The 25,876-nt window shown below is 46.4% G+C and overlaps 1 protein-coding gene across 16 annotated transcripts in view; it reads right to left on the minus strand.

The window, feature by feature from the left end:
* The window catches only part of OGDH (oxoglutarate dehydrogenase), a 94,763-nt gene that overhangs the window by 55,628 nt on the left and 13,259 nt on the right, over positions 1-25,876 (minus strand). For 8 of the 16 annotated variants that reach the window (XM_074035095.1, XM_065542018.1, XM_065542020.1 and 5 more), the window contains exons 2-3: positions 23,226-23,474; positions 1,919-2,110 (exon numbers count right to left, since the gene is read on the minus strand). In XM_074035095.1, the coding sequence (XP_073891196.1) occupies positions 1,919-2,110; positions 23,226-23,447 (414 nt within the window). In that variant the 5' untranslated portion in view covers positions 23,448-23,474. Of the gene's footprint in view, positions 1-1,918; positions 2,111-23,225; positions 23,475-24,897; positions 24,968-25,876 lie in introns of those variants that run through there. The other 8 variants (XM_074035091.1, XM_065542014.1, XM_074035090.1 and 5 more) reach the window with 2 other exon arrangements.

Raw genomic sequence — 25,876 nt, forward strand, 5'->3', positions numbered from 1 at the left:
AGATCCAGCAAGCTGTGGGGAGGGTTAAAAGAGTCATACATTATGCAAACCTTTTGCAAAGAGGAACACGGCACCAATAAACCCATACGACAAAATTAGTTTTTAAAAGTCTTGGAATAACTTATTTTAAAAGCACTACTGTGTACAAACGTACTTTTATAAAAAAGAGATAAACTCAGGTTATGACAAACTTAGGAGTCTGAAACAATCCTTTCTTGGGATCATATACAGTTTCCATGGATAAACAGAAATGAGATGTGCTGAACAATTCTTACTCCAATGTGAAGCCTGCCTCAGCTCAGAATATAAACATTTCCCTAAGGTGCTGGGTACAGTGGCACATGCCTGTAGTTCCAGCTACTTGGGAGGCTGAGGTAGGAGGATCTCTTGAGCCTAGGAGTTTGAGGCCAACCTGGGCAATGCAGTGAGACCCTATCTCAATTTAAAATAAATAAATCAAATTTAAAGAAAAATTTTCCTAAGGAGGAAAATGAAGGTTTAAGTGTTGGCCTTTATTGGGAAGGAGTGCAGTTAAGAGGTCATCTTACTAAGAGAAGGTTTGCCTTTACTATATATCCCCGTGAGGAGTGAGGGTTCCGGTCTGGCTGCTGCCGAGTAGGTCAGCACATAGTAGTCAGAACAAAAAAACCCTGCTACACCACAGACTTAAAGCATCTGATTTGAACTATTTAAAAACCAAAAGGAGAAAGAAAATCCCTTCCAATTTAAGATTCTTTCACTATTTCTTGCTAGCAATTTGAGAAGGGAACAGCTGCTGGTAAGTCACTGCAAGATCAGGCTGAAGTTGTTACTGAGGCCAACTGTGTGCAGGCAGTGATAAAGAAACACCACTGGGCCTCCTCCTTATGCAAATATCCACATGGACAGCACTTTAAAGCATTATGGCATTTACAAAACTCCATGCATCTCCATTCTAAGGCAGAATACACTTGCCCCAGGGAAGACAGCCTTACTTGCCAGGCCACGGCATGAAGGGCCAGAGACCCAGGACCTCCCCCATGTTGCCCTATTACAACACCTGCACTGCCGCCCTGCTGGCACAGGAAATGGCCCACGCCACCAGAAACCAAAGCATGAGAGAGAAAAGACAGCCCAGGCACATGAGTCCCCTTGTTGCCACCAAAGCAGTTACATAAGAACAGGTGGCAGGGTCCTGGACGCCCATGGGAGCTTCCAGAAGGGAAGCACCAGGCTCACTTGTCTCCACCTGTCCTCCTTAGAACTATCACAGATGAAGTCTTAAGATCTGAACTCTGGGCTCTCCCCATGTATCAGGTGGACATCCTAGAAAAACTTTGTCATTGTGCTCTGGGAAAGGACAGGGAGGAAAAGCCTTGTCTTGCTCAACACTTGCCTAATGAGACTGGCCACTAACTGCAATGCTTTTGGAGAGTTCCCCTGCCCCTCATCACTCTCTGTAGGCTCAGCTGTACCCTCAACTGCCTCTCCCTGCTTCCATATCCTCAAACTCTATAGATTTTCTTCTCTTATAGTATTCAGTTGTTAGCAACTGGGAAGGGGGCATCAACTACCCAACAGCATCACCCCTCCCAGCCACGGCTCACGGGTGGATGGGCAGCACTTCTCCTTGATGCCCGGGTACTGACTTGGTTTCCCTGCCCACAAATATTTCTTGCCAAGTAAGGAAAAGAAATAAGGAGCCCTTTATGGGGCAGGCATTAGTGGTGCCAGAAGATTTGCTCAAATAGGGCTAGCCTGGTTCCTTTTCTCTCGTGTATTTATTTTTTAGCCTCCCAAAGCAGGGAGAAAGCACCTAGTATTTGAGGAGGTATAAGTAAAACGACAACATACACTCAGAAAGGTCAATAGGGCCCATGAGGCATGACCTAAGGAACACTGCACCCTTTCCCGTGTGGAGAGTCAGCGCCCACCTTACCTGATATGCCCTGATGAGCGACTGCACCGCCAGGTGGTCCTCCACGAGCTTGTCCACGTTGGGCTGTGCTTCCACCAGGGACTGTGCATGGGCCACAGCAGCCAGGGAACCTCGGCTCAGGGGAAGGGGACTCTGGTAGGCAGTGCCCGGTGGGGCTCCAGCATTCGTGTTGCGAAAAAAAATGTCCCATGACTAAAGACAAAGAAGGTACAGGGTTACCTCACTGCTCCCCTAAGTCCAGGATGCATCTGTGGCCACAGACAACTGCTCTCTGCAGGCAAGGCAAGTCTACCACAGGCTGGCCGAGCCCGCTTCCTCCTGTTCTGGACAGTGGGGTCTCTGTCTGTTCCCAAATGGTGGGTTTCTCTCAGCGTTCAGGCCCCCTGCTTTCCACTCCTTTGGTCTTCGGGATGCACTTTCTGACCCCCATAGCTGTAACACAGATGCCCTGTGGCCGCCTTCCATTAACACACATACCCCAAAGGCCCAATGCCAGACAGCTCTCCTCGGCTCCCATACACTGGGCCTGGGGACAGACTCAGGAAGTAGGTCAACAGAGACACTTACTGTCTCAGCCTTCTCCCCAGGCCCCAGCCCTTGGGAGGTGATCTCTTGACCTTCTGTCTATAGGTTTGCAAACCCTACCGGTTCTTCTGTGGGGTGCCAGATGCTCACACCCCATCAAGCGCCTCCCTCAAGACCCTAGGGGCTCAGCACAGCCTGTGAAGAGCCCAGGGTCACCTTGCTCATGTCCTTTCACTTCCCTGGATACAAAGCAGAACCTGATCCTTTGTAAGAGGCAGCATTGACCGCACAGAGAAATAATCTCATTGCTACTTCAGGGGGCACTCAGGAGCTCAGAGCTCAAGGTGTGGGGTCAGAGATGGAAATTCAAATCTGATCTCTGTGTTGGTGACAAAAATTCAAATTCAAGAGGTAAGCTCTTAGTGAGTTACCTTTCTGTGTTGTTTTCTCATCTATGAGGAGAGAAAGATATACATTCTTCATAGGTATGCTGTAAAGACTACCCTAGTTAAAGGCATTAGCATGCAGTCTAATACTTCACAAGTACTTCACAAAAGTCAGGTGTTAGTATCAGTTTGAATTTCCTTAGAAAAACTATAATTCACTTATATTCCTACTATTTTTGGCTAGTTCACGTCTGAATTATTTGATTTACAATCTGCAGAGATACTGTGAACTGTAATAGTTTATTCACCTCATACAAAGATGCAAGTTTTTAAAATATTTAAGAGATCAGACATACTAAGACTTCACAAAAGTTCATTGCAAAAAGAAAAGAAAAGCACGATTAAACACCAGCTTATTTATTTTATTTTATTTTAATTTTTTTTTGAGATGAAGTCTCGCTCTGTTGCCCAGGCTGGAGTGTGGTGGCATGATCTCAGCTCACTGCAACCTCCACCTCCCGGGTTCAAGTGATTCTCCTGCCTCAGCCTCCTGAGTAGCTGGGATAACAGGTGCATGCCACCAGGCTTGGCTAATTTTTGTATTTTTAGTAGAGACGGGGTTTTGTTGACCAGGCTGGTCTCAAACTCTCGACCTCAAGTGATCCACTCGCCCTGGCCTCCCAAAGTGTTGGGATTACAGGCGTGAGCCACCGCGCCTGGCAAAACACCAGTTTTAAAAAAATAAAAACATTGTTTTTCTTTCCTGCAATACATTTTCTAGCCTCTAAAATTCTTCCATCAATAAACTCTGATAAGACTGTCTTGAAAAACTTGGAGAGGCAAAGGCAAAACTTTATGAGATCTTTGCATTCTCCTTCTAACAAGATGCCACCCAGATGTGCTCCTTGTCTGGGATATGGGTGGATATCAAATGGGTCTGTCTGGGTCTAGAGATAAGAAGGTAGAGATGGCTACAGAATCCAGTATGCTGGTCCTTAAGGTCTTCTGGTTTTTTCAGACAGGTTCTTTTATAATGCTGGCTAGGGCATAGATGTACATCACTCAGATGGTCCTAATACCAAGAGCACTGCTATATACTGCTGCTAGACACAAACTAGAAAACACACAATGATAACGCGCAGGCCTGGACCATCTGCCTCATGAAGGGGAGTCTGGTCTCTCAGTGAAATCTGTTTTTGAAGGGAATTTTGTGAAATACTTTTTTTTTTCCTTTCCTTTTTCTTTCTTGTAGAATCTTTAAAACATTCTATAATAAGCATTTTTTTTTGGCATTCAGAAAAAATAATTTAAAGAAAACCACCACCAGAGATGTAACTGCACAGTATTGTGAATATACTAAAAACCACTGTAGCTGGGTGCAGTGGCATGCGCCTGTAGTCCCAGGCACTTGGGAAGCAGAATCAGGAGGATCACTTAAGCCTAGGAATTCAAGGCTGGCCTGGTCAATACAGCAAGATCCCATCTGTTAAAAACAAAACAATACTCCACGGAATGGTACATGTAAAAATGACTTTTTTTTTTTTTTTTTTTAAAGAAACAGGTTCCTGCTCTGTTGCCCAGGCTGGTCTCAAACTCCCAGCCTCAAGTAATCCTTCTGATTCAGTCTCTCAAAGTGATGGGAATCCAGTTGTGAGTCACCAGGATCAGGCCAAATAATGACATTTATGTTACGTGAATTACATTTAATTTTTTTTTTTTTTTTTTGAGACAGAGTCCAGCTCTGTTGCCCAGGCTAGAGTGCAGTGGTGTAATCTCAGCTCACTGAAACCTCTGCCTCCCAGGTTCAAGCGATTCTTCTGCCTCAGCCTCCCGAGTAGCTGGGATTACAGGCGTCCGCCACTATGCCCAGCTAATTTTTGTATTTTAGTAGAGACGGGGTTTCACTGTGTTGGCCAGGCTGGTCTCGAACTCCTGACCTCGTGATCCACCCGCCTCGGCCTCCCAAAGTGCTGGGATTACATGCGTGAGCCACTGCACCCAGCCTTTAAAATGTTTTTACAAATCAAACTATTTGAGGTTTTACTGTTTTTACCTTTCTGGTGAATTTCTGTTGTATTGGCTGATGTAGAAGTGAGATGTGGGGTTCTCTTCTGGCACCTCCCACAAAACCTATTATAGAAGCATCTTATACAAATGTAACCCAACAATCAGGAACATGAAAAAAGGCTGCAAACTTTCCTTTTCTTTCTTTTTTATTTTTTGAGACAGGGTCTGGCTCTGCTGCTCAGGCTGGAGTGGCATGATCTCGGCTCACTGTAACCCCCACCTCCAGGACTCAAGTGATTCTCCTGCTTCGCCTCCTGAGTAGCTGGGACCACGGGCATGCACCACCACTCACGGTTAATTTTTTTATTAAATATTTTTTGTGGAGATGAGGTTTCACCATGTTGCCCAGGCTGTTCTTGAACTCCTGAGCTCAAGTGATCTGCTCGTCTTAGCCTCCCAAAGTGCTAGGTTTATAGGCATGAGCCACCATGCTGGGCCTAAACTTTCTTTTTCAACAGATGCTATCAAAATGTTTGCTAAAGTAACCCAGAGTTTGGAATCTCCAAAGAGATTCTCTCAATCTTCCTCCATTAAATTGGTTCTCACAAAAACTTAGTGTTCTCCAACATGAGAAAAGGCAGTATTTCCACCAGAGAAAAAAACTGACTTACTCTTACGACATAAAACAGAGGATGTCTCAGCATCAACTCCCTAGGCAAAGTAAAGGCTGCCTCCCACTCAGTCCATGACTGGTTCTGTCAAGGACACAGGGATCTAAAAGGTGGCTGTGCACAAACACACTGGACACCCTCAGGTACTTCTGACTTCACGGACCTTTTCCAGCAGGGCAGACAGCTCCCTACATTCTAGAAGCAGAGATGACTGGGGACCACACGCATTGGACATCTATCCTCATTGTGAAAACAGGGATGACCAATGACTGCACTTCTTGGCCTCTACCCAGGCCTCCAATAACTGAGGATCTGACCTAAAAGGAGAAGCCCCTCGAATACAGCAGGTAACTGGGCAGGAGTTCAGTCTGGCTGTATCCCACTCCTGCACAGCAAGAACCAACAGCAAGCTGCCACTGTCACGTAAAACCTAATCAGGCCGGGCGCAGGGTAATCCTGTAATTCCAGCACTTTGGGAGGCCAAGGTGGGCGGGTCACCTGAGGTCAGGAGTTTGAGACCAGCCTGGCCAACATGGTGAAACTCCGTCTCTATTAAAAATACAAAAATTAGCTGGGTGTGGTGGCACAGGCCAGCAGTCCCAGCTACTTGGGAGGCTGGGGCATGAGAATCACTTGAACCCGGGAGGCAGAGGTTGCAGTGAGCTGAGATTGCGCCATGGTATTCCAGCCTGGGCAACAGTGCGAGACCCTGTTTCCAAAAAAAAGAAAAAAGAAAAAAAAGAGAAAAAGACCAGGTGGGGTGGCTCACGCTTGTAATCCCAGCACTTTGGGAGGCCGAGGCGGATGGATCACGAGGTTAGGAGATCGAGACCATCCTGGCCAAAATGATGAAACCCTGTCTCTACTAAAAATACAAAAATTAGCTGGGCATGGTGATGCGTGCCTGTAATCCCACCTACCCGGGAGGCTGAGGCAGGACAATCACTTGAACCAGGGAGTCGGATGTTGCAATGAGCTGAGATCACGCCACTGCACTCCAGCTTGGTGACAGAGTGAGACTCCATCCAAAAAAAAAAAAAAAACCCTACAAAAAACATAGTCCAAAGTTTTCTTTAACCCAAACTTGCTCCAGTGTTAGAATGTCTATCCTCACACCATGTGACCCGCACCCCAAGTCTAGCTGTGGACACTTACTTAGTTCCCTGGGGCCACAACAAGGTTCACAGATAGGGCATGATCCTCAACCCCAGTAAGTACAAGAGAGCAGCACAACCCAAACTTTATTAAACCCTTAAAACATACTGTCTTTCTTCTACTTCATAAAACCCATTAAGTTTCCAGAAACACAGGGCAAAGTCACCCAAGTCACCCAAGAGCAAGACCTTGGATCAAGAGTGTCTCCAGCTGTATAAACAGCCTCCTTTATCCTAGGGGACAATATCCACTTTTGAATCCAGAGCCAAAAGTCACAGCAAAATCACAAGTTTACTTCTTTTCAATAAAATTAGCTTTGAATAACAATTAAAACAGTAAAAAATTAAAAAAAAAAATAATAGCAGCAGTGATAGGTATAGCTAACTTTTACTGAGGCTCTCTGTGGGCTTTTCTAACTTACTTGGAACAACTGGAATGTCAATCATATTCCCACTGGCAGAATTTATACACAGCAGTCACCACGCAGGGTATTAATAAGGTTAACTGAGCAATAGCAGAGCAACACTTATATAAAGAACTCTGGTCACTCTAGTAATAGTGCCTCTTATCCTAGCTTAACCTTGTCAAAGAGAGCTGGGAGCTTCTGGGCTCAACAATAAAATGAAAGGAATTTCCACAAAGTCAGCTCTCTGGTCCTGAGAGCACAAAGGCTGCAGGACTCCTTCCAGCCTAGGCCCTGGAAAGAGGGCGATCATGATCATCGGGCCTCCTCTCTCTGACCTTCTTTTGTGCTTGGAATAAAACTCCAGGTGATTTTCAATTGGCTGAGGACAACTGCACAGACGGAAATTCAGCGCATGCTGGAGGCGGGCAGAAAAAAACTGGTTCATACCGGTACTGCTGGGCTGCTGGGAATCCCCGGGAAGGAAAATGCTGGGAATGCAACTTCTGCAGCCTTTCCCTTATTCATCTTACACCATGCATCCCATTCACTCTCTGGTCGGCTCAGTTCCCACACCACTGGGGGAGCACCCTGCCCCACCTTCAGACAAAGAGCCCATTCTGTCTCCAGGACTGGGTGAGCCTGCACACCCAACAACAGCAAGCCCTCTTTGCACCAAGACCTGGAGGTATACTGAAAGGTTTTTGAATTTGAGTGATAGAATGTTTTATATCGAGTGTAGTGATTGCATACATTTGGCAAAACCTACTGCACTAAACACTTAAAACAAGTGAATTTTAATGTATGTAAGTTAAACCTCAAAAAAGTTTATTTATTCAAAAAGGCTTTGAAAATGAAGGTCATTTTTTGGCCTACGGGCTTCACCTCCCAACAGATGTGGCAGCAGGAAGCCAGACCTGCCCAAGTACCAGAGCTCCCAGCCACCCAATGGCCCCACCCCTCCCTGTATGAGTCACCAGTGGGGCCACTTCCTTCCTGGCAGGGGGCCAGATGCCACAGTCCATCCCCCACTCTCTTTCCACCTCCCTGTTGTCCTGCAACCCTGCATCTCTCCAACATCTTCCACTCCCCAAGGAGATACCTCTTCTCCAGCGCAAACCACCCACCCCTGCCTCATCCTCTGAACACCTGAATCTGGATCTGACTTCCATGACCCCTGGCTTTAGGTTCCAGGGGACCTGCAGAGCCCTCCCTGTCCACCTGCTCCCATGCCCCGGCACCATGCTCCTTCCTTCCCCCAGGCCTGGCAGCTACCCTTCTTTCCATGGGATGTTTGTCCTCTCCCTTCACATGGTCGCTTAGCTTTGTCACTATCTGGGAGAGGGTTTCCCCTTCTGATACTCCCAGCCCTTACTGTATACTCATCTCAACCTGAGATCTCTCCCCTGCTGTCTGTCCCCATCCTGGGGCATAAATCGAGACTAGGCTGAGTCACTGACCAGCCAGCGCAAAGGGAAGCCCCTTCGAAACGAAGAGAAAGCTTCTGGAAGTGAGAGCCAAAGCATGTCCCATCTAATTCCCATGGAGCATGAAGAGACACCTGGAAGGGATAGAAGCCCACTCACTGGAAGGTGGCACCTGGTGGCTGATGGCTCACTGAGAACCTGAGCTGAGTCAGGCAACCTCAGCTCTCTTAACTAAGTGAGAAAAATAAGCCTGTTGGTTTAAGTTGCCTAAGCTGCATTCTCCCTTTCTTCCAGCCAAATTTATTCCTAATTATCCCTTGCTGTTGCCTGGATGTCCCGGAACTGCAGTCTGATGTGGGCAGGGGCAGTGACTTCTACTTCTAGAAACATTCCAAGTGACAAAGCAGAAGTGAAAAGGAGAAAGCACAGTAATGGGGAAAATCAGACTTAAGAATACACAATCTAATAGCCTGCTACCATCAAAAACACTGAAGACAAAAGTTTCCTATAACAGAAATAGTTTTTCACTCATGAGAAATGGAGGCAGTCAGACTTTGGCTTCTTTATGAAGTAAGTGTGGTATTTGGGTCTTACTTTAGTACTTGGCTCAGGGCAGTGACATGGACTTCTGAGTCACAGTGACGTACGCGGGTGTGCCCAGCTCCACACCCAAGTTGCAACCCATCACTAGTGTTATTCACCTCTCCAATCTCTTAATTGGCTTCTGTTGCACAACTAATAACGTAAGGAAAATATCTGTCCCCTTGCCTTGCCTCAAATATACAGTCACAGACAGTTAATTATCTGGCCATTCAATGACAATGTCACTGATAAGGGAAAAAATGTTAAAATGTTAAGGTAAGTGGGCAAGGCTGTAAATGACATTCAAGGGGCAGGAAGCTGCCAGAAAAGGTGAGCCAGAAGGAGTGAGGGGTCCTGGGCCAGGGGAACGGTGAAGGAAAGTACTCACTTCCAGAAGGCCAACTTCTGAGCCCTACAAGGGGCTATGGGATTCTGATGAAGTTCTTACCACACATAAACATTTTCCTAAGAGTGTCAGATGTGTGAAGGATGTACCATGTCAAAAAATGAATACCTTTTTTTTTTTTTTTGAGACACAGTCTGGCTCTATCGCCCAGGCTGGAGTGCAGTGGTGTGATCTCGCCTCACTGCAACCACCCCCCAACCCCCATTCCAGTTTCAAGTGATTCTCTTGCCTCAGCCTCCCCGGTAGCTGGGATACAGGCGTGAGGCACCATGCTGGGCCCATGAATGCCATTATTTCTAAAAATCCAATAATTCTCATTCAATTCAACAAATATCTATTAACTATATGTGGCATACTATAAGATTTGTGAACAGGAAGATGACTAAAATGAGATTCTTACTCTCAACAAGAATAAGAAAAACCAGTAAACGTGTAAATTCAAAGAATGGATCCAAGTGCTGAGAAACGAAGAGTAAGACAAGCGGGGTGGGAGAGGAAAGCAAGGCTGCTCTGAGGAGGGGTCCATGGTCTGAGCCCTAAAGGCAGGGTAAGGCCTGAGGAGACTGAGAAGGAGAGAGAAGACATTTGGCCAAAGAGAACAGACAGCGGGAGCACCTGGCCAGTGCCCGTCCACCACGTGCTGAGACTCACGGTACTGCCACATGCAGGGTATACAGATGGTTAAGAAACCAGGCTGGGCTGGGCGTGGTGGCTCACGCCTGTAATCCCAGCACTTTGGGAGGCCGAGGCAGGCGGATCACGAGGTCAGGAGATCGAGACCATGCTGGCTAACACGGTGAAACTCTGTCTCTACTAAAAATACAAAAAATTAGACAGGTGTGGTGGCGGCGCCTGTAGTCCCAGCTACTTGGGAGGCTGAGGCAGGAGAATGGCGTGAACCCGGGAGGCGGAGCTTGCAGCGAGCCAAGATCGCGCCACTGCACTCCAGACTGGGAGACACAGCGAGACTCTGTCTCAAAAAAAAAAAAAAAAAAAAAAAGAAAGAAAAAAAAAAAGAAACCAGGCTGGGCAGGTGAGCTGGAACCAGGCTGCAGGTGAGTGAAAAAGAACACGAGAGATTAAGGAGAAAACCACTAACCACCCTCAAGAGGAGGAAGCACCTGACCAGGGTAGTGGCTGACCTTTGCCACCAAATGGCATCGGAGGGAGGGGTGGTTCGCAGGCAGGGAGCTTGTGTGCCCCCCGACCCCACCCACCACCAACTTCCCATGAGCGGGTTTGATCATCAACTTGTTGCTGAGATGACTTAAACATGATAGATTTCAGCAGTAAATAATTTTTACATTCTGGATGAAATGAAACCAGACCTCCTATTTAATTTTAGGTAACTAAAGGCACTTAGCTGTAATAAATGAAGCTCAGTTTTCCAAGTCAAAAGTCACTGCTACCCAAGCTCCCACAAACTCAGAATTCTATTCAACCACAATGTACTTTCCTCACAGTGACCAGTGCTCTTTCTTCAAAGGAAGCTCTTGAAAGGCTGGAAACACCTCAATGCTCTCTGCATGTGGCAGCTGCTCACCCAACCTTTACCAAATTAAATTCCAATGGTATTCAGCCTCCTTTCTGGGGGAACAGCCTGACAAGTACAAGGTTCCACCCTGGGAGTGTCTGAGTCCAAGGGTGCCCCTCACTGTGCAGAGGTGCTGACCTCAGCAGGTGCCACTCTGCTAACCAAGGAGCACTTGTCTGTTCCCACACATCAGCAGCTACACGCAGCAGACTCTGCCCTTCCTGAGTCAGCAGTTGGGAGTCTCGAGGGCCAAGCTCCCGGCAAATCCTCGGTTGTGAGGTTTCCAATAGGTAGGGCTTCCTACTTCTGAGGGTGGCAAATATACCATCTGACATCCCTTCCCCCAGCAGTAGTTGACACCCATCGTCATGCAGGACAGTGCTCTACAGCCCCAGTGCCCACTCATAGAGCAGCAGGACTGACTGTGGCCACCTCCTGGGTCCCCAGGCCCTAGGTCTGCCTCCCATGGGCTGCATGAGGATTTGGGAAGTTGCTTCAGTTCTCTGGCCTGTTTTCTTGTCCATAAGTCTCAAACACAGGCTATTTAAGACGATGGCCCTGCATTTGCACAGCTTTTTAAAATTTATAAAGTCTGGCCGGGTGTGGTGGCTCATGCCTGTAATCCCAGCACTCTGGGAGGCCGAGGCAGGAGGATCACGAGGTCAGGAGATTGAGACCATCCTGGCCAACATGGTGAAACCCCATCTCTACCAGAAATACAAAAATTAGCTGGACATGGTGGCGCGTGCCTGTAATCCCAGTTACTCGGGAGGCTGAGGCAGGAGAATAGCTTGAATCAGGGAGTCGGAGGTTGCAGTGGGCCGAGATCGCGCCACTGCACTCCAGTGAGACTCCGTCTCAAAAAAAAAAAAAATTTTATAAAGTCCTTGCATATATACTTGCATTTGTTCAAGAAGCTGATGAGGAACATGAGGAGAGTGTTACAACTTAGCCCAAGCTCTATGACTATGGGTGGCTCTGGACTGATGAGACCACTTCCCATCATCTATCCATAGCCCCTACAGATGCCACTCCTACAGCTGCCCTCCCTACTCCACACTCCACCTCAGCCACAGAACAAGTCCTGCCCACACACAGCTAACCTTGGTCACCACGTTACTGCCACCTTGTCTAAATAATGCGGGGCGCGGGTGGGGCAGGCTCTGGTCTCCTTGCTGCATGGAGCCACACTCAGGCTCAAAGGCCATCACTTAGCTGATAAGTTGATGAGGCCCAGCGCTATCCACACCACCTCACTTATTAAGTTCTGACACTAACTATGCTTTTTAATTGCTATAAATATGAACTACAGGGCACCACGTAACCAAGGAACACGGGCGTATTTCTAAACCAGCCAAACTGATAAAAAGTCAGCTGCTGGGCACCATGTGACCAGCCTGCCTGGAGTTCACCCGGCGCTGCTGTAAGGGGCAGGCCTCCCATCCCGGCCTCAGTGTATAGACCAACAACTCATTCCTTTCCTGCACACAAGACAGGGCAGGCCTGCATGACCTCTGCCACTCCTTCCAATGCTGCCCAGGAAATGGCCCTAAATGTGTGGGCCAGAGCCTTTCCTGAATAAGATTTAAAACCCGTATGTGTGACTGCCCTGAACGTCCAAACAGGGTACTCCCTATTGGGGAGACCTGCGGATGGAATGCCCACCTCCGAGCCCTCAGCAAATGATTTCTGCTGTTGGGCTAAGCACAAGTCTCCAAAGAAAATGTGCAGATGGTAGAGCTGGACTCTGCACTTTCCATCAATGCAGGCCTTGCTCAGACCTTGCCTAGGCCAGAGTACCACCTACCACCATTCTGCCTATGAAGCAAAAACAAGGTAAGGCACTGCCATCCAGGCCTGCTGACCTGCCACTACAGACTGTTGATACTGAAGCCAGTTAAGAATGGGCTTCTATTTAGGTATTCTTCAATTAAGGAAACCACATGCTCCATTATAGCAATGCTTAGTCATTAAAGGTGACAGAATATTTCTAAACAATCTCTCTTATCTTCTCTCTGTACAGGTATGTAAATAAAACATCAATAAACTTCCAAGATTAGCAAAGAACAGCTCCTACAGCTCTGCCGTATGGAATCTACTGATATCAGAATGATATTTGCTGGGACTCTGCACTAGATTAAAGGTGGCTGCTCTATCAGGGTCATTATGAAAAGGGCTGTGGAGGGCTGTCCAGTGGCCACGCCTTCTCCTCTCCCCAGACGGATGTCCCTAAGGGCTGTCTGTGACTTGCTCTAACCAAGGTAATGGGGTGGGCAGTAGCAGTGTATGGTCTGGACCTAGGCCTCAAAGGCCCCACAGCCTTTCCTTTCCCTGTCTGGAGCTACTCTGGGACTTTTTGTGCAGGAATTGCTCTGGTCTACTGGAGGATGGCAGGGCCCAGTGAACAGCCAGCACAAACTGCCAGACACATCAGAGGCCTTCATAACTTCTAGCCTGGTGTGAGCCTCAGCTCCACGGGAGCTGGCAGTGGGAGGAGTGGGGAAACCTAGCCAACCCACAAAGTCATGAGACATGCTACACTGGTGCCAAGTTTTGGGATGGTTTGTTATACAAACATTCATGGAAACCAGACTTTTCACTGCATGAAAAGATGATATCCAAGATACTGTGATCACTTTCTCACAGTCTTTCTGACATCCCTCAGGAAATGGGAACACTTAAAACTACCCAGATCTGCACACAATGGCACATGTTATCAACTCTCAGAATTGCAACTCTCAAGGGAGGTGGGGAAGACCCACAGTCTGGGGTCACCTGTGGTCATCTGGTTGAGGCCTGCCTCATCTGTCCTCAATAATTATGCAACCCTATTTGGGGGAACCCCCGTTCAGCTATGCAAAGCACCTGCTACAGGGTTTCAGACCGAATACCACGTGAGTGACCACTCAAAGAGAGGGTTCTAAAAGCTATCTCCTCACCTCACGATCCATTCATGGACGTGAAGAGATATGAGAATCCCAAAGCCCTCAAACCTCCCTCCAAGGGAGTCTTGGATGGGGAGGGGAGCCAGAGAACAGTAACCCAGAGACTAAACAGATTATTTTTTAATAACATGACTTCATCTGAAAAACTGGCACTAACCTTTCAGTAATTTCTCACTGCCACCCAGCTTCAGACTGTGCGGGGAAGCTGAGCTGCCTCTGACTTACAAAGTATGGCTCTTTCATTTCCTCAAAGGCAAGCACCTGTGGACACCTGTGCTACAGAATGGAACTCACTGGAACAATTTGCTCCTTTTCACTCTTGGAGTCTACTTTCCCATTAAGGTTTTTTTTTTTTTTGACACGGAGTCTCGCTCTGTCACCCAGGCTGGAATGCTCAATCTTTGCTCACTACAAGCTATGCCTCCCGGGTTCACGCCATTCTCCTGCCTCAGCCTCCCAAGTAGCTGGGACTATAGGCATGCGTCACCACGCCCGGCTATTTTTTGTATTTTTAGTAGAGACGGGGTTTCACCATCTTAGCCAGGATGGTCTCGATCTCCTGACCTCGTGATCTGCCTGCCTTGGGCTTCCAAAATGCTGGGATTACAGGCGTGAGCCACTGTGCCTGGCCCCATTAGGGTATTTTTGATCTCTCTCCCTTTTCCTTTAATTTCTGACATTAAATTAAAAATTTTTTTTTTTTTTTTGCTTTAAGTACAGTACAAAAGGATAATCATTAAAAACATCCACCAGGCAGATCATGAGGTCAGGAGATTGAGACCATCCTGGCTAACATGGCAAAACCCCATCTCTACTAAAAATACAAAAAATTAGCCGGGCGTGGTGGCACACTCCTGTGGTCCCAGCTACTCGGGAGGCTGAGGCAGGATAATCACTTGAACCTGGGAGGTGGAGGTTGCAGTGAGCCGAGATCATGCCATTGCACTCTAGCCTGGGCGAAACAGAGAGAGTCTGTCTCAAAAAAACAAAAAAACATCCACCAGGCACAGTGGCTCACGCTTTTAATCCCAGCACTTTGGGAGGCCGAGGCAGGGGGACAGCTTGAAGCCAGGAGTTTGAGATCAGCCTGGGCAAAAAAACAAGACCCTGTCTCTACAAAAAAGTTAAAATATTAGTCAGGCATGGTGGTGTGCACCTGTAGTCCCAGCTATTCAGGAAGCTGAGGCGTGGAGGAGTGGTGGGGGAGTGGATCACTTGAGCCCAGAAGTTTGAGGCTGCTATCATGGTGCCACTGCACTCCAGTATGGGTAAAGGAGACCCTATCTCAAAAAGAAAAGCTCCAAAAGATGCAGTGATCCTCATGTGGAGTAGCCTCTCTCCTCCCACCAGCCTCAGTGACCTTGTATGCCTGCTGTCCTGGCCTCAGTCCCTCCTGCTCTTGGGGATCCCAACTCCTCCTGCACCACATCCTCAAACTTGCTCTCCTTCTACCTGCTGAGGGGTCCACGCTCCCACAGCACATAACAAAATCAACAAACACCTCTTGGTTTGATCTTGGAACCTCTCCATTTACTTCATAACCCAAACTTTTGCTCTTTTCTTGCTGCATCTGGCTCCTGGCCCTGAAGTCTGCGTCCATCACCCTGCTGAGTGACTGTGAGCCCCTGTTGGGCTCCTTCACAGCACAGCATAATGTACTTCCCTTCAGAAGCTCAGTAGGTTCTATTAGAATTTTAACTGTTTTTTGTTTTTTTCATTTTTAAGGGCCGGCGGGGAGAGTGAGAAAGGAGAGACAAAGGAAAGAGAGAAGGGGGTGGCGGGGGGGACAGAGAGAGAAGAGAGAGGTAGAATTTTAACTGTTGTTCAAACTTATTTAATCATCCGGCTAGGATGACAGGGCAAGACTGCTTGCAGCCGCCACTCAGCACAGTCTTCGAACACAGCTGTCATGAGCTGCAAACTACCACACAAGAGAGGGTGCTGCTTCATGCTTCCTGTTGTTTCAAAGAGGTTATAATTTTATCACCCTAAATAAACCATAAATGCAAACTGCTTAAGAGTGAAATACTGTGCTAAAGTTGGAGAAGGCGCAGTCAGTTTAGCTGATTTAACATAAAAAGCCACAAGTGCTGAGATTGCTCTTAACACGTGAAGTTAAAGATTAGCAAGTGGCGGGGGGAGGGTGGGAGAAGAATGAGGGTTGAAAAATTGCTTATTGGGTACAACGTTCATTATCTGGGTGACGGGTATACTAGAAGCCCAGTTCCCACCATTACTTAACCTACCCATGTTACAAACCCACACATGTACCTCCTGAATCTTCAAAAACAAAAAATCATCAAGGGGTAACTTCAAAGCTTGTCACTGAAACCCCATTTACGTAGACCATGCAGTTTATGTATACAGTCAGCCCTCCATATCTATGGGTTCTGCATCCATGGATTCAACCAAACGTGGATTGAAAACAGTTGGAAAAAAACCGTCTGTACTGAACATGTATACTTTTTTTTTCCTGTTATTATTCTCTAAACCACGGATCCCCAGCCCCCGGGCCATGGACCAGTACTAGTCAGTGGCCTGTTTGGAACTGGGCTGCACAGCAGGAAGTGAGCGGCAAGGGAGCATTACCACCTGAGCTCCGCCTCCTGTCACATCAGTGGGGGCATTAGATTCTCACAGGAGAGCCAACAGGATTGTGAGCTGCGCATGCAAGGGATCTAGGTTCACTCCTTACGAGAATCTAACTAATGCCTGATGATGTGAGGTGGAACAGTTTCACTGTGAAGCCATCCTCCCCTGATCCCTCAGTCCATGGAAAAACTGTCTTCCACGAAACTGGTCCCTAGTGCCAAGAGTTGGGGACTGCTGCCACAACAATGAAGTATAACAACTATTTGCATAGCATTTACCTTGTATTAGGTATTACAAGTAATCTAGAGATGATTTAAAGTATACGGGAGAACGTGCATAGTTTATATTTCATTTTATAGAAGGGACATGAGCATCCTTGGATTTTGGTATCCTCAGTGTGCCCTGGAACCAATCCCCTACAGACACCAAGGAATGACTACATGTATATCTTTTTTTTTTTTTGAGACGGAGTCTTGCTCTGTCACCCGGGCTGGAGTGCAGTGGCCAGATCTCAGCTCACTGCAAGCTCCGCCTCCCAGGTTTTCGCCATTCTCCTGCCTCAGCCTCCGGTACAGCTGGGACTACAGGCGCCCGCCACATCGCCCAGCTAGTTTTTTGTATTTTTTAGTAGAGGCGGGGTTTCACCGCGTTAGCCAGGATGGTCTCGATCTCCTGACCTCGTGATCCGCCCGTCTCGGCCTCCCAAAGTGCTGGGATTACAGGCTTGAGCCACCGCGCCCAGCCTTGACTACATGTATTTCTGATAAGTCATTCATAAATCAATTACATAAAAGATTAAAATACTCAAAATGTATTCCAACCGCCCAACTGGCATTGCCTAAAATGCCTTGTGAATTACTCCCAGAAATAAATAACTTGAGTGGCACCAAAGTGTTCTGCAGATTTTTCAACACAGCTGTTCCTTGTCACGTGAACACATCAGCTCTCCTTATGAGTACGTCATACTTCCACATACCCACTGTGGGAAGCCCCTTCACTGCACATGCAGCAGCTAGGAGGGTAAATTGGAGCAGGGCTCCTGCCAAGGGAGGAGCCCCAAGCCAGGACAGAACTGTGGGTACCACAGTCCTATTTTTCAAAGTGAGGCCAAGGCAGTTTCAACATTGCAGAGTTGAAAAGGCCGATATCACCCCATAATGGGACAGCGTGTGTATCTGTGCTTTTCCTCCACTTAATTTCACTCATAGAAAATACCAGTACTGTGTTTCATAAGCATGGAAGGAGGAAACAGAACGGTGTCGACAGATGAGCAGCGAGGCCAGACTTAGCAGCGGGCCAACAGCCTGCACCTGTAATCTGAACACATAGAGCCCCTCCCTCCTGCAGCGACCACATGTACACACTTTAGGAGCTGACATGTGAAAAGTACAAGAAGAAAAAACCATCAAGAAATGGGCATCAGGCATGGTGGCTCACACCCATAATCCCAGCACCTCAGGAGGCCTAGGCGGGCGGATCACCTGAGGTCGGGAGTTTAAGACCAGCCTGGACAACATGGTAAAACCCCATCTTTACTGAAAACACAAAAATTAGCCAGGCGTGATGGCGCACGTCTGTAATTCCAGCTAGCTGAGAGACTGAGGTACCAGAATTGCTTGAACCCAGGAAGCGGAGGTTGCAGTGAGCCGAGATTGCGCCACTGTACTCCAGACTGAGCGAGACTCATCTCAAAAAAACAAAAGAAAAAAGAAATGGGCATCAGTTAACAAGAACAGGGAGGCAGGCTTTAGGGAGATGGGCAGGGCAGAGGAAGGCATAGAGCAGGGGAAGAGCCCGGAGGTACAAAGCAAGCTGTGGGAAAGCCAAATGGCTAAGAGGGCCTAGAAGAAAAGCAGGGCCAATGATGGCGCCCTCAAGGCAGCCGCTGTAGGCACTGTTGGGAGAAGAACAGGCCCCAGCTCCTTCCACTCCCTCAGGACCTAATCCTGGCTCTTCCTCAGCAGGGCCAGAACCTGGCAGATGTATTACAAGGAACTTAACATTATGCTATGGCTATAAGTGGGCACCTGTCCCTACAAAACAAAATGAGACCAACACCCAGACTCATGGGGGCTTAGCAGTTCTTAATTACCTGTTTGTCTTAAACATTATTAACAAGGATAACTTAGCTCTGACTGTGTCTTAAAGACACAAATAAAGGTAAGATGTCACCATTTGATGTGACCTCAAACGTGCTGAGACCCTAATGAGGAAGGCTTCATATGCTGACAGCCCAGGCCACTGCTGAAGCTTCTTAAGAGGGATCAGTGAGGAACACAAATGCCAGACTATAACAGAGACAAAAGTCTAGGATAGAACCAAAGGTAGGAACAAAAGGGAGATGGCAGATGGTCCCACCACAGAGACAGACCCAGGTCAGCTAGTTAACCAGATACTGCTCTGGGGAGTGGGTTTAGGGTAAAAAAGGTACTTGCAGCTCTGATTTGCTAAAATATTTTACCACAAATATAATTTTCATAACAGTTAAGCATTTTAAGAGTAAAAGTTTTTTTTAAGAGGCTGGGTGTGGTGGCTCACGTCTGTAATCCCAGAACTTTGGGAGGCCAAGGTGGGAGGATTGCTTGAGCCCAGGAGTTCAAGACCAGTCTGGTTAACATAGAGAGACTCCGTCTCTATTTACATTTTTTTATTTTTTAAAACATTTTCTATTTTATTTTTAATAGAGACAAGGTCTCGCCATGTTGCCCAGGTTGGAGCCTCCCAAAGTGTAAGGATTACAGGCATGACTCCTACTTATGTTAAAAAGTTTTAAATTAAAAAATAAATTAAATTAAAAATAAGGACTACAACAACCAATTATAAAGTATAAAACCAAATGTAAAAAAATAAGTAAAATAAAAATTAAAAAACAAAACAAAACAAATGTAAAAGGACAGCTTTAAGAGAAGAGTAAATATTTAAACATAGACTGAGAAAAAATTATATTAGAGGATTAGCCTGTTAAAGTTTGTTGGGCGTGGTTATGAAAACATTTACTTATCAGTTAGTTACACTGATGCATATATGCCAGAAATGACACAGGTCTGGAATTTGCCTTAAAATACTCCAGTGTCTACTCCTCAAACCCCAAACAAACCAACAAATAAAAAAGTCACTGGGGTAAGGAACAGATTTTTAAAATACCTGCAAAAGGTGGACAGCTGTTGAAGCTGTGTGACCAGTCTCCTCACAAGGTTTATCATCTACTCTTCTCTCTACTGCTATGTATGCTTAGAAACACTGTAACACAGATGTAAAAGTAACAATGGGGCTGGGTGCAGTGGCTCGCACCTATAATCCCAGTACTTTGGGAGGCAGAGGTGGGCAGACTGATTGAGGTCAGGAGTTTGAGACCAGCCTGGCCAACATGGTGAAACCCCGTCTCTACTAAAATACAAAAATTAGCCCGGTGTGGTGGCATGTATCTGTAATCTCGGCTACTCGGGAGACTGAGGCACGAGAATCACTTGAAACAGGAGGTGGAGGTTGCAGTGAGCAGACATCACCTCACTGTACTCCAGTCTGGGCGTGAGTACAGGCTGGGCTGAGTGAGACTCCGTCTCAAAAAAAACAAATAAATAAATAAAATAAATAAAAATAAAAATAACAATGGGAAAGTGTGCCAAAGGGCAGGAGGGGAAGATGTTGAGTTTGTTCCTTTTCTGCTGTATATGAGTTTAGTCCTTGCAGGCCCCGTTAAGCTCTCCGAAAATAAGTACGGAATCTGACCTCAGGACATTTCTGATGTTTAAGCAGAAGATGAGATAGATGATCTATCTAAATCCTACAGCACTTCTAATTGTATTATCTCTATTTAAACAATTATTATCTCTATTTAATCTATGTGTTCTAAAATAAGAGCACAAATAAAGTAAAATAGCTCTAAGGCTATGGATCCTAACCTTTCATGGGTGACAGATGCTTTGAAAATTGGACAGAAGTTATGGATTATCTCCCTTGAAAAACATGCACACAGCCAGGCTCTGTGGTTCACGCCTGCACTTTGGGAGGCCAAGGCAGGTGGATCATGAGGTCAGCAGTTCAAGACCAGCCTGACTAACATGGTGAAATCCCGTCTCTATTAAAAATACAAAAATTAGCCAGGCGTGGTGGCACAGGCCTGTAATCTCAGCTACTCAGGAGGCTAAAGGCAGGAGAATCACTTGAGCCTGGGAGGCAGAGGTTGCAGTGAGCCGAGATCGCACCACTGCCCTCCAGCCTGAGTGACAGAGTGAGACTCCGTATCAAAAAAAAAAAAAAAAAAGGAAAAGAAAAAGAAAGAAAAACATGCACACACCACATACTGGGCCTAATTCAACTTAAAGAGGACCCACCTTGTCGTCTGGGACGGCAGAGGAGTGAAGTCCCTGCCAGATGACAACCGGGATTGCTGGAGGGCACGCCCACTGATTTAACCATCCTGTCCCCTCCCCTCTACAAGCAGGGAGGAGTAGAGCATGCATGAGAGTACCACACGGTGCCCCCTGGAGATTCCTGGCAACAGAAACAGGCATAAAGACATAAAGCCAGCATGCCCCTACAAAAACCATCTTCAAAGGCTTCCAGCAGGAGCAGCTATGATGGCAGCAGGCCCAGTGTCCACAGCACTGTGGCCACACCGCTCACAGAGTGCACCTCTTACCCACGAATCATTGAGGACCAAACCTTCACAAGGACATGCAGTCTCAGCCAGGTGCTCTTCACCTTTCAGACACTAGGCACTGTCATTTAGGAGCTACTGACTCCAAATCCTAACATCACTGAAAACAACTTGGTTGGTTCCAAGAAAAGGTTATGTTTGAGAAAAGGAAGGTAAAAGAATAGGCCTGTGCACATAACAGTCCTTGATTCTGAAACCTCAGGGCTCAGTTTTATTCTAGATATAATCTACAGCTATAGTCGTGTGTGTGTGTGTGTGTGTGTGTGTGTGTGTGTGTGTGTGTGTGTGTGTGTGTGTGTGTGTGAAATCTGCCACAATCTGCAACCACAGTCTTCAGTAACATCCATGACATTAAAAGCAGGGGCCAGTTTCACACAGCACTTCTTTTGGGTAATTTGTTTACAGACTAGGGAAATAAACTACAGATTTCTTACAGAAAACCAGGTCTCACCTTGCCCAGGAAGCAATGCTGCTCCTAGGTTGCCATGGAAACGGGGAAGGATTGGGTTAGAGTCCCACCACTGCTGGGCAATAAGGCTGAGACAAAGCGGCATTCCTGAAAAAATGGGACCTGGTGGCCCAGCAGTCACAGGAATATACGCCCCCCTGCACCTTTTTTTTTTTTTTTTTAAATTTTAGAGACAGGCTCTCCCTCTGTTGCCCAGGATGGAGTACAGTGGCACCATCATAGCACACCGTAACCTCGAATTTCTGGGCTTCAGCAATCCTCCCGCCTCGGCCTGTGGAGTAGCTGGAACTGCAGGCATGTGCCACCACACCTAGCTAAATTTAAAAAAAACAATTCCTAAGTGTCACTAATACTTAAAGGGAAAGCTTGTTAACAGGAGCCCAGTGGAAGCAGACTACCTTTTGGCGATAAGCCCCCAAGATTCAAGAGTAGGAAAAAAAGCCAAATTCACAGTGAAGATAAGCAATGTTGGCTAGGCACGGCCTCCTTTCATTCTCCCAACCTCTTACAGATGAGGCACAGGAGCTCAGAAACGCTGGGACCCACCCTCTTATTACTATACTATGCTGCTTTCCCAATTCCTTCAGGAGGCTGGCTGCTTTCCCTGAAAATCAAGGAATGGTTAGCAAAACCTATAAATATTCACTGGCTCAAAATAGAATAAAGGAATTCTGTCACAAGGCATGACTTGGCCAGGCATGGTGGATTATGCCTGTAATCCCAGTACTTTGGGAGGCCAAGATGGGTGGACCACTTAAGGCCAGGGGTTCGAGACCAGCCTGGCCAAGAGAGTAAAATCCCATCTCTACTAAAAATACAAAAACTAGTCAGGCGCGGTGACGTGTGCCTGTAGTCCCAGCTACTCGGGAGGCTGAGGCACAAGAATCTCTTGAACCCAGGAGGCGGAGGTTGCAGCAAGCTGAGATCCACTGCACTCCAGCCTGGACAACAGTGGGACTCTGTCTCAAACAAAACAAAACAAACAAAAACAAAAACAAAACAAACAAAAAAAACAAGACATGACTTACATCAGCAATCATGTGGTGAAAAGTTTAGAAAATGCCCTTATATGTAATACAGAGAAGTTAGAAACAAACAGGAAAAAAATAGGAACATAATGATCTAAAAGGCCATTCATACAGAAATTACATGAGGTGACTAAGGCATGTTACATATGAAAGTATCCTCTCCAGACAGAATGGAGGAGCTTCCTAAGGTCCTGCTCTTTTCCACACACGTTCTTTTTTTCTTCTTTCTTCAGAGGCTTCATCCTGAAGCAGCCCTTGCGGAGATTCTGGAGGGTCACACACATGCTTCTTCACATCCTCGCAGAGTTAAGTGCAATGTCTACCGCTGGACGCCAATCCAGGGACCATGGCTTCTGCTGGGGCCATGCTGGGTCCGATACAGATGTGGTGGTTGGTACGGCGCTTCAGTTGCCTGCCTGCCCGCTGACTCCTCAGGACGCACACACTTACCTGGTGACCAGTCAGGAACAGGCCAACGCACCAACATGAGGTAGACCCACGGCCCTGCGAGCCTTACCTTATGTACACTTTTGGGGTTTTCCAGCCAAGCACAGTACATCTCCTCCACATAGTTCGAACTAGTCCCACTGAGAAAGGGCTCAGCAGCAACAGGTGCAGAATAGCACCGAATCTGTTGAAATGTCCTAGCTGCTGCTGGTCTGTTTTGTGAAAATGTCTTAACAGTCTGGGAAGCCGTCAACGGCCTCAACTTAGCAGCACAAGTCCTTAAATGAAACATTTTTGTCCTGAAGTTTTTCACAACTGCCTGTATAAAAAAAAAAAAAAAAAAAGAAAAGAAAGAAAGATTTTAAAAATGAGCATTTAAGACAAGGCTACTAGATCCTGATGCTCTAGAGAAAGGATAATTTTTTTTAAAAAGCTACTAGAAAAAAACAAAAAACAAAAAAACAAAACTTGTTCAACTCTTAACTGTTGAGGAGAAAGACCCTGGCCTATAAATACATTCACAAGAATACTACCTGCTCAGTGCCACCAGTTCATGTGCCTGAGAACACAGCAGAGCCGTGACTGTGTGAAACTCACACACACTCTTGCACCGACTAATACAGGATGCCTGTGCTAGCCCAAGGAAGGTTAGTGTACAGTTGCAAATATTACCATCTTCACTTAAAAATTTAAATCTTGGCCAGACTCAGTGGCTCACGCTTGTAATCCCAGCACTTTGGGAGGCCGAGGCGGGTGGATTATGAGGTCAGGAGATCGAGACCATTCTGGCCAACATGGTGAAACTACATCTCTACTAAAAATACAAAAATTAGTTGGGTGTGGTGGTGCATGCCTGTAGACCCAGCTACTTGGGAGGCTGAGGCAGGAAAACTGCTTGAACCCGGTAGGCGGAGGCTGCAGTGAACTGAGATTGCACCACTGTATTCCAGCCTGGCAACAGAGTGAGGCTCTGTCTCAAAAAAAAATAAATAAATAAAATAAAATCTAGTTTAAGGGCTGAGATGATAAAATATACCATGTTCTTTAAATTTACATATTATATATATAAAACAATTAGAAAAAAGGCAACAAGGATTTAGAATTAGGATTAATTGCAGAATAAGAAAAACATTTCTAATCTGTCCAGAAATTACTGAGTACCTGCTGTACTTACGATATTACGGAACACACAAAGAAATTAGAAAAATACTTTCCTTACTCTCAATTCACCCTTGAGCAGAGGGAAAACAACAGAGAAAAGATTGCAGAGGAAACACTGAGTACTTTAGAGGCGCAGAATATCCAGCAGACCTGTGAAAGGATGGGCTCCATCCACGTGGGTGCGTCTCAGGGTAAAAGGACATGGATGGGAAGGAGGGAAGAGGAGGCACTGCATGTGGCAGGACCCACAGGCGGAAACAGAGATGGGAAGAGCCAGAATCTCATGGTACTAGGAAGGGTAAGGAAAAGCCACAGAGGGATGTCCAGTGTCCCACCCACCACCTCCTGCACTCAGCCCCCTTTCATAAGCCATGGGGAGCCAGGTCTGAGCAAGGGAGACGTGGGTGGGCCCTGCAAAGATTGAAAAGAGCACATGGAGCAGTTCAATAATGCCTGCCTGCCCTGGGTCCTCCATGGTGAGTAACTCCACACATCTGACTCATGCATAAACCCAGAGGTTCCCTGTAAGGCAGGCATCAGCTCTTTCACTTTACAGATAGCTTCAGGTTCCATTCCCTTACATTTCATCCAAGGTCACAGGCTACTAGCAGCAGAGTCAGGATCCAAGAGGAAAGTTCACAAGGACGCTGCCTGTGGGAAGAAAGGTGCTTGCTGGCCTACATGGTTGCTCATGAATTTGTCTCAAAGCAGGCGCCCGGGTTGTAAAGTTGGAACTAGACCCCGTGTCCACACCTACCCGAAGGAAATCCAAGCTCTGAAACATAGTGTGAATTGTTACATAAAATATCTTCTATATTATTTATTGGAACCTTCCTCTTGGCCCAAATATGCTCAGGATACACATTAGGGACACCGAGAGAGGGCTCAGAGTGTCCTGCATTCATCTCTGGCCTGTTCCACTGAGAAGAGATAGGTCAGCAAGAGGAAACAGCAGAACATATTCTTTAAAAACAAACAACACAAACAAAAACTTGCTCCTTACAAATTAAAGGTAAACAAGCAATATATTCTGGATATAATTAGGGAATGCAATTTTTACTCCTGGGTTTTTACTTTAAAAATCAAAAGTTTTAAGTTAATTCAGTAGTTCTTCCTACCTCCAACTACACTCCAACTTTTTCCACTGATATATTTAAGGGAAACAAGGAGCCCTAACATTGACAGCAAAAATACTACTGTTGCTTCGTTTTATGCTATTTTTTTTTTTTTTTAAATTTCTCAGGCTCAAAGGAAAATGCTCATTTTTTTCCTTTAATGTCATTATCTAGGCAACATTAAACACCCAATTGCCTCTGGGTTGGGTTTCTCCCAGAAAACAATAGCATCACCTCATTAACCATCAGTATTCAGTTGCTGCAACAGCCCAATTAACAGGCACCGAACTGACAACTGTAAAACACCAATTTCATCTGTTCTTCCCAAAGTGCCCCCTTCAACATGATCCTGTTTAAGTAAATCATGACATTTTGCTATCCACAATCACTGGATCTGACAAACAGTTAAGTGCTGCCCAGCAGAGCTGCCAGGACAGCTAGATTT

This window comes from Macaca fascicularis, chromosome 3 (assembly GCF_037993035.2).
Source record: "Macaca fascicularis isolate 582-1 chromosome 3, T2T-MFA8v1.1".
Taxonomy (NCBI): domain Eukaryota; kingdom Metazoa; phylum Chordata; class Mammalia; order Primates; family Cercopithecidae; genus Macaca; species Macaca fascicularis.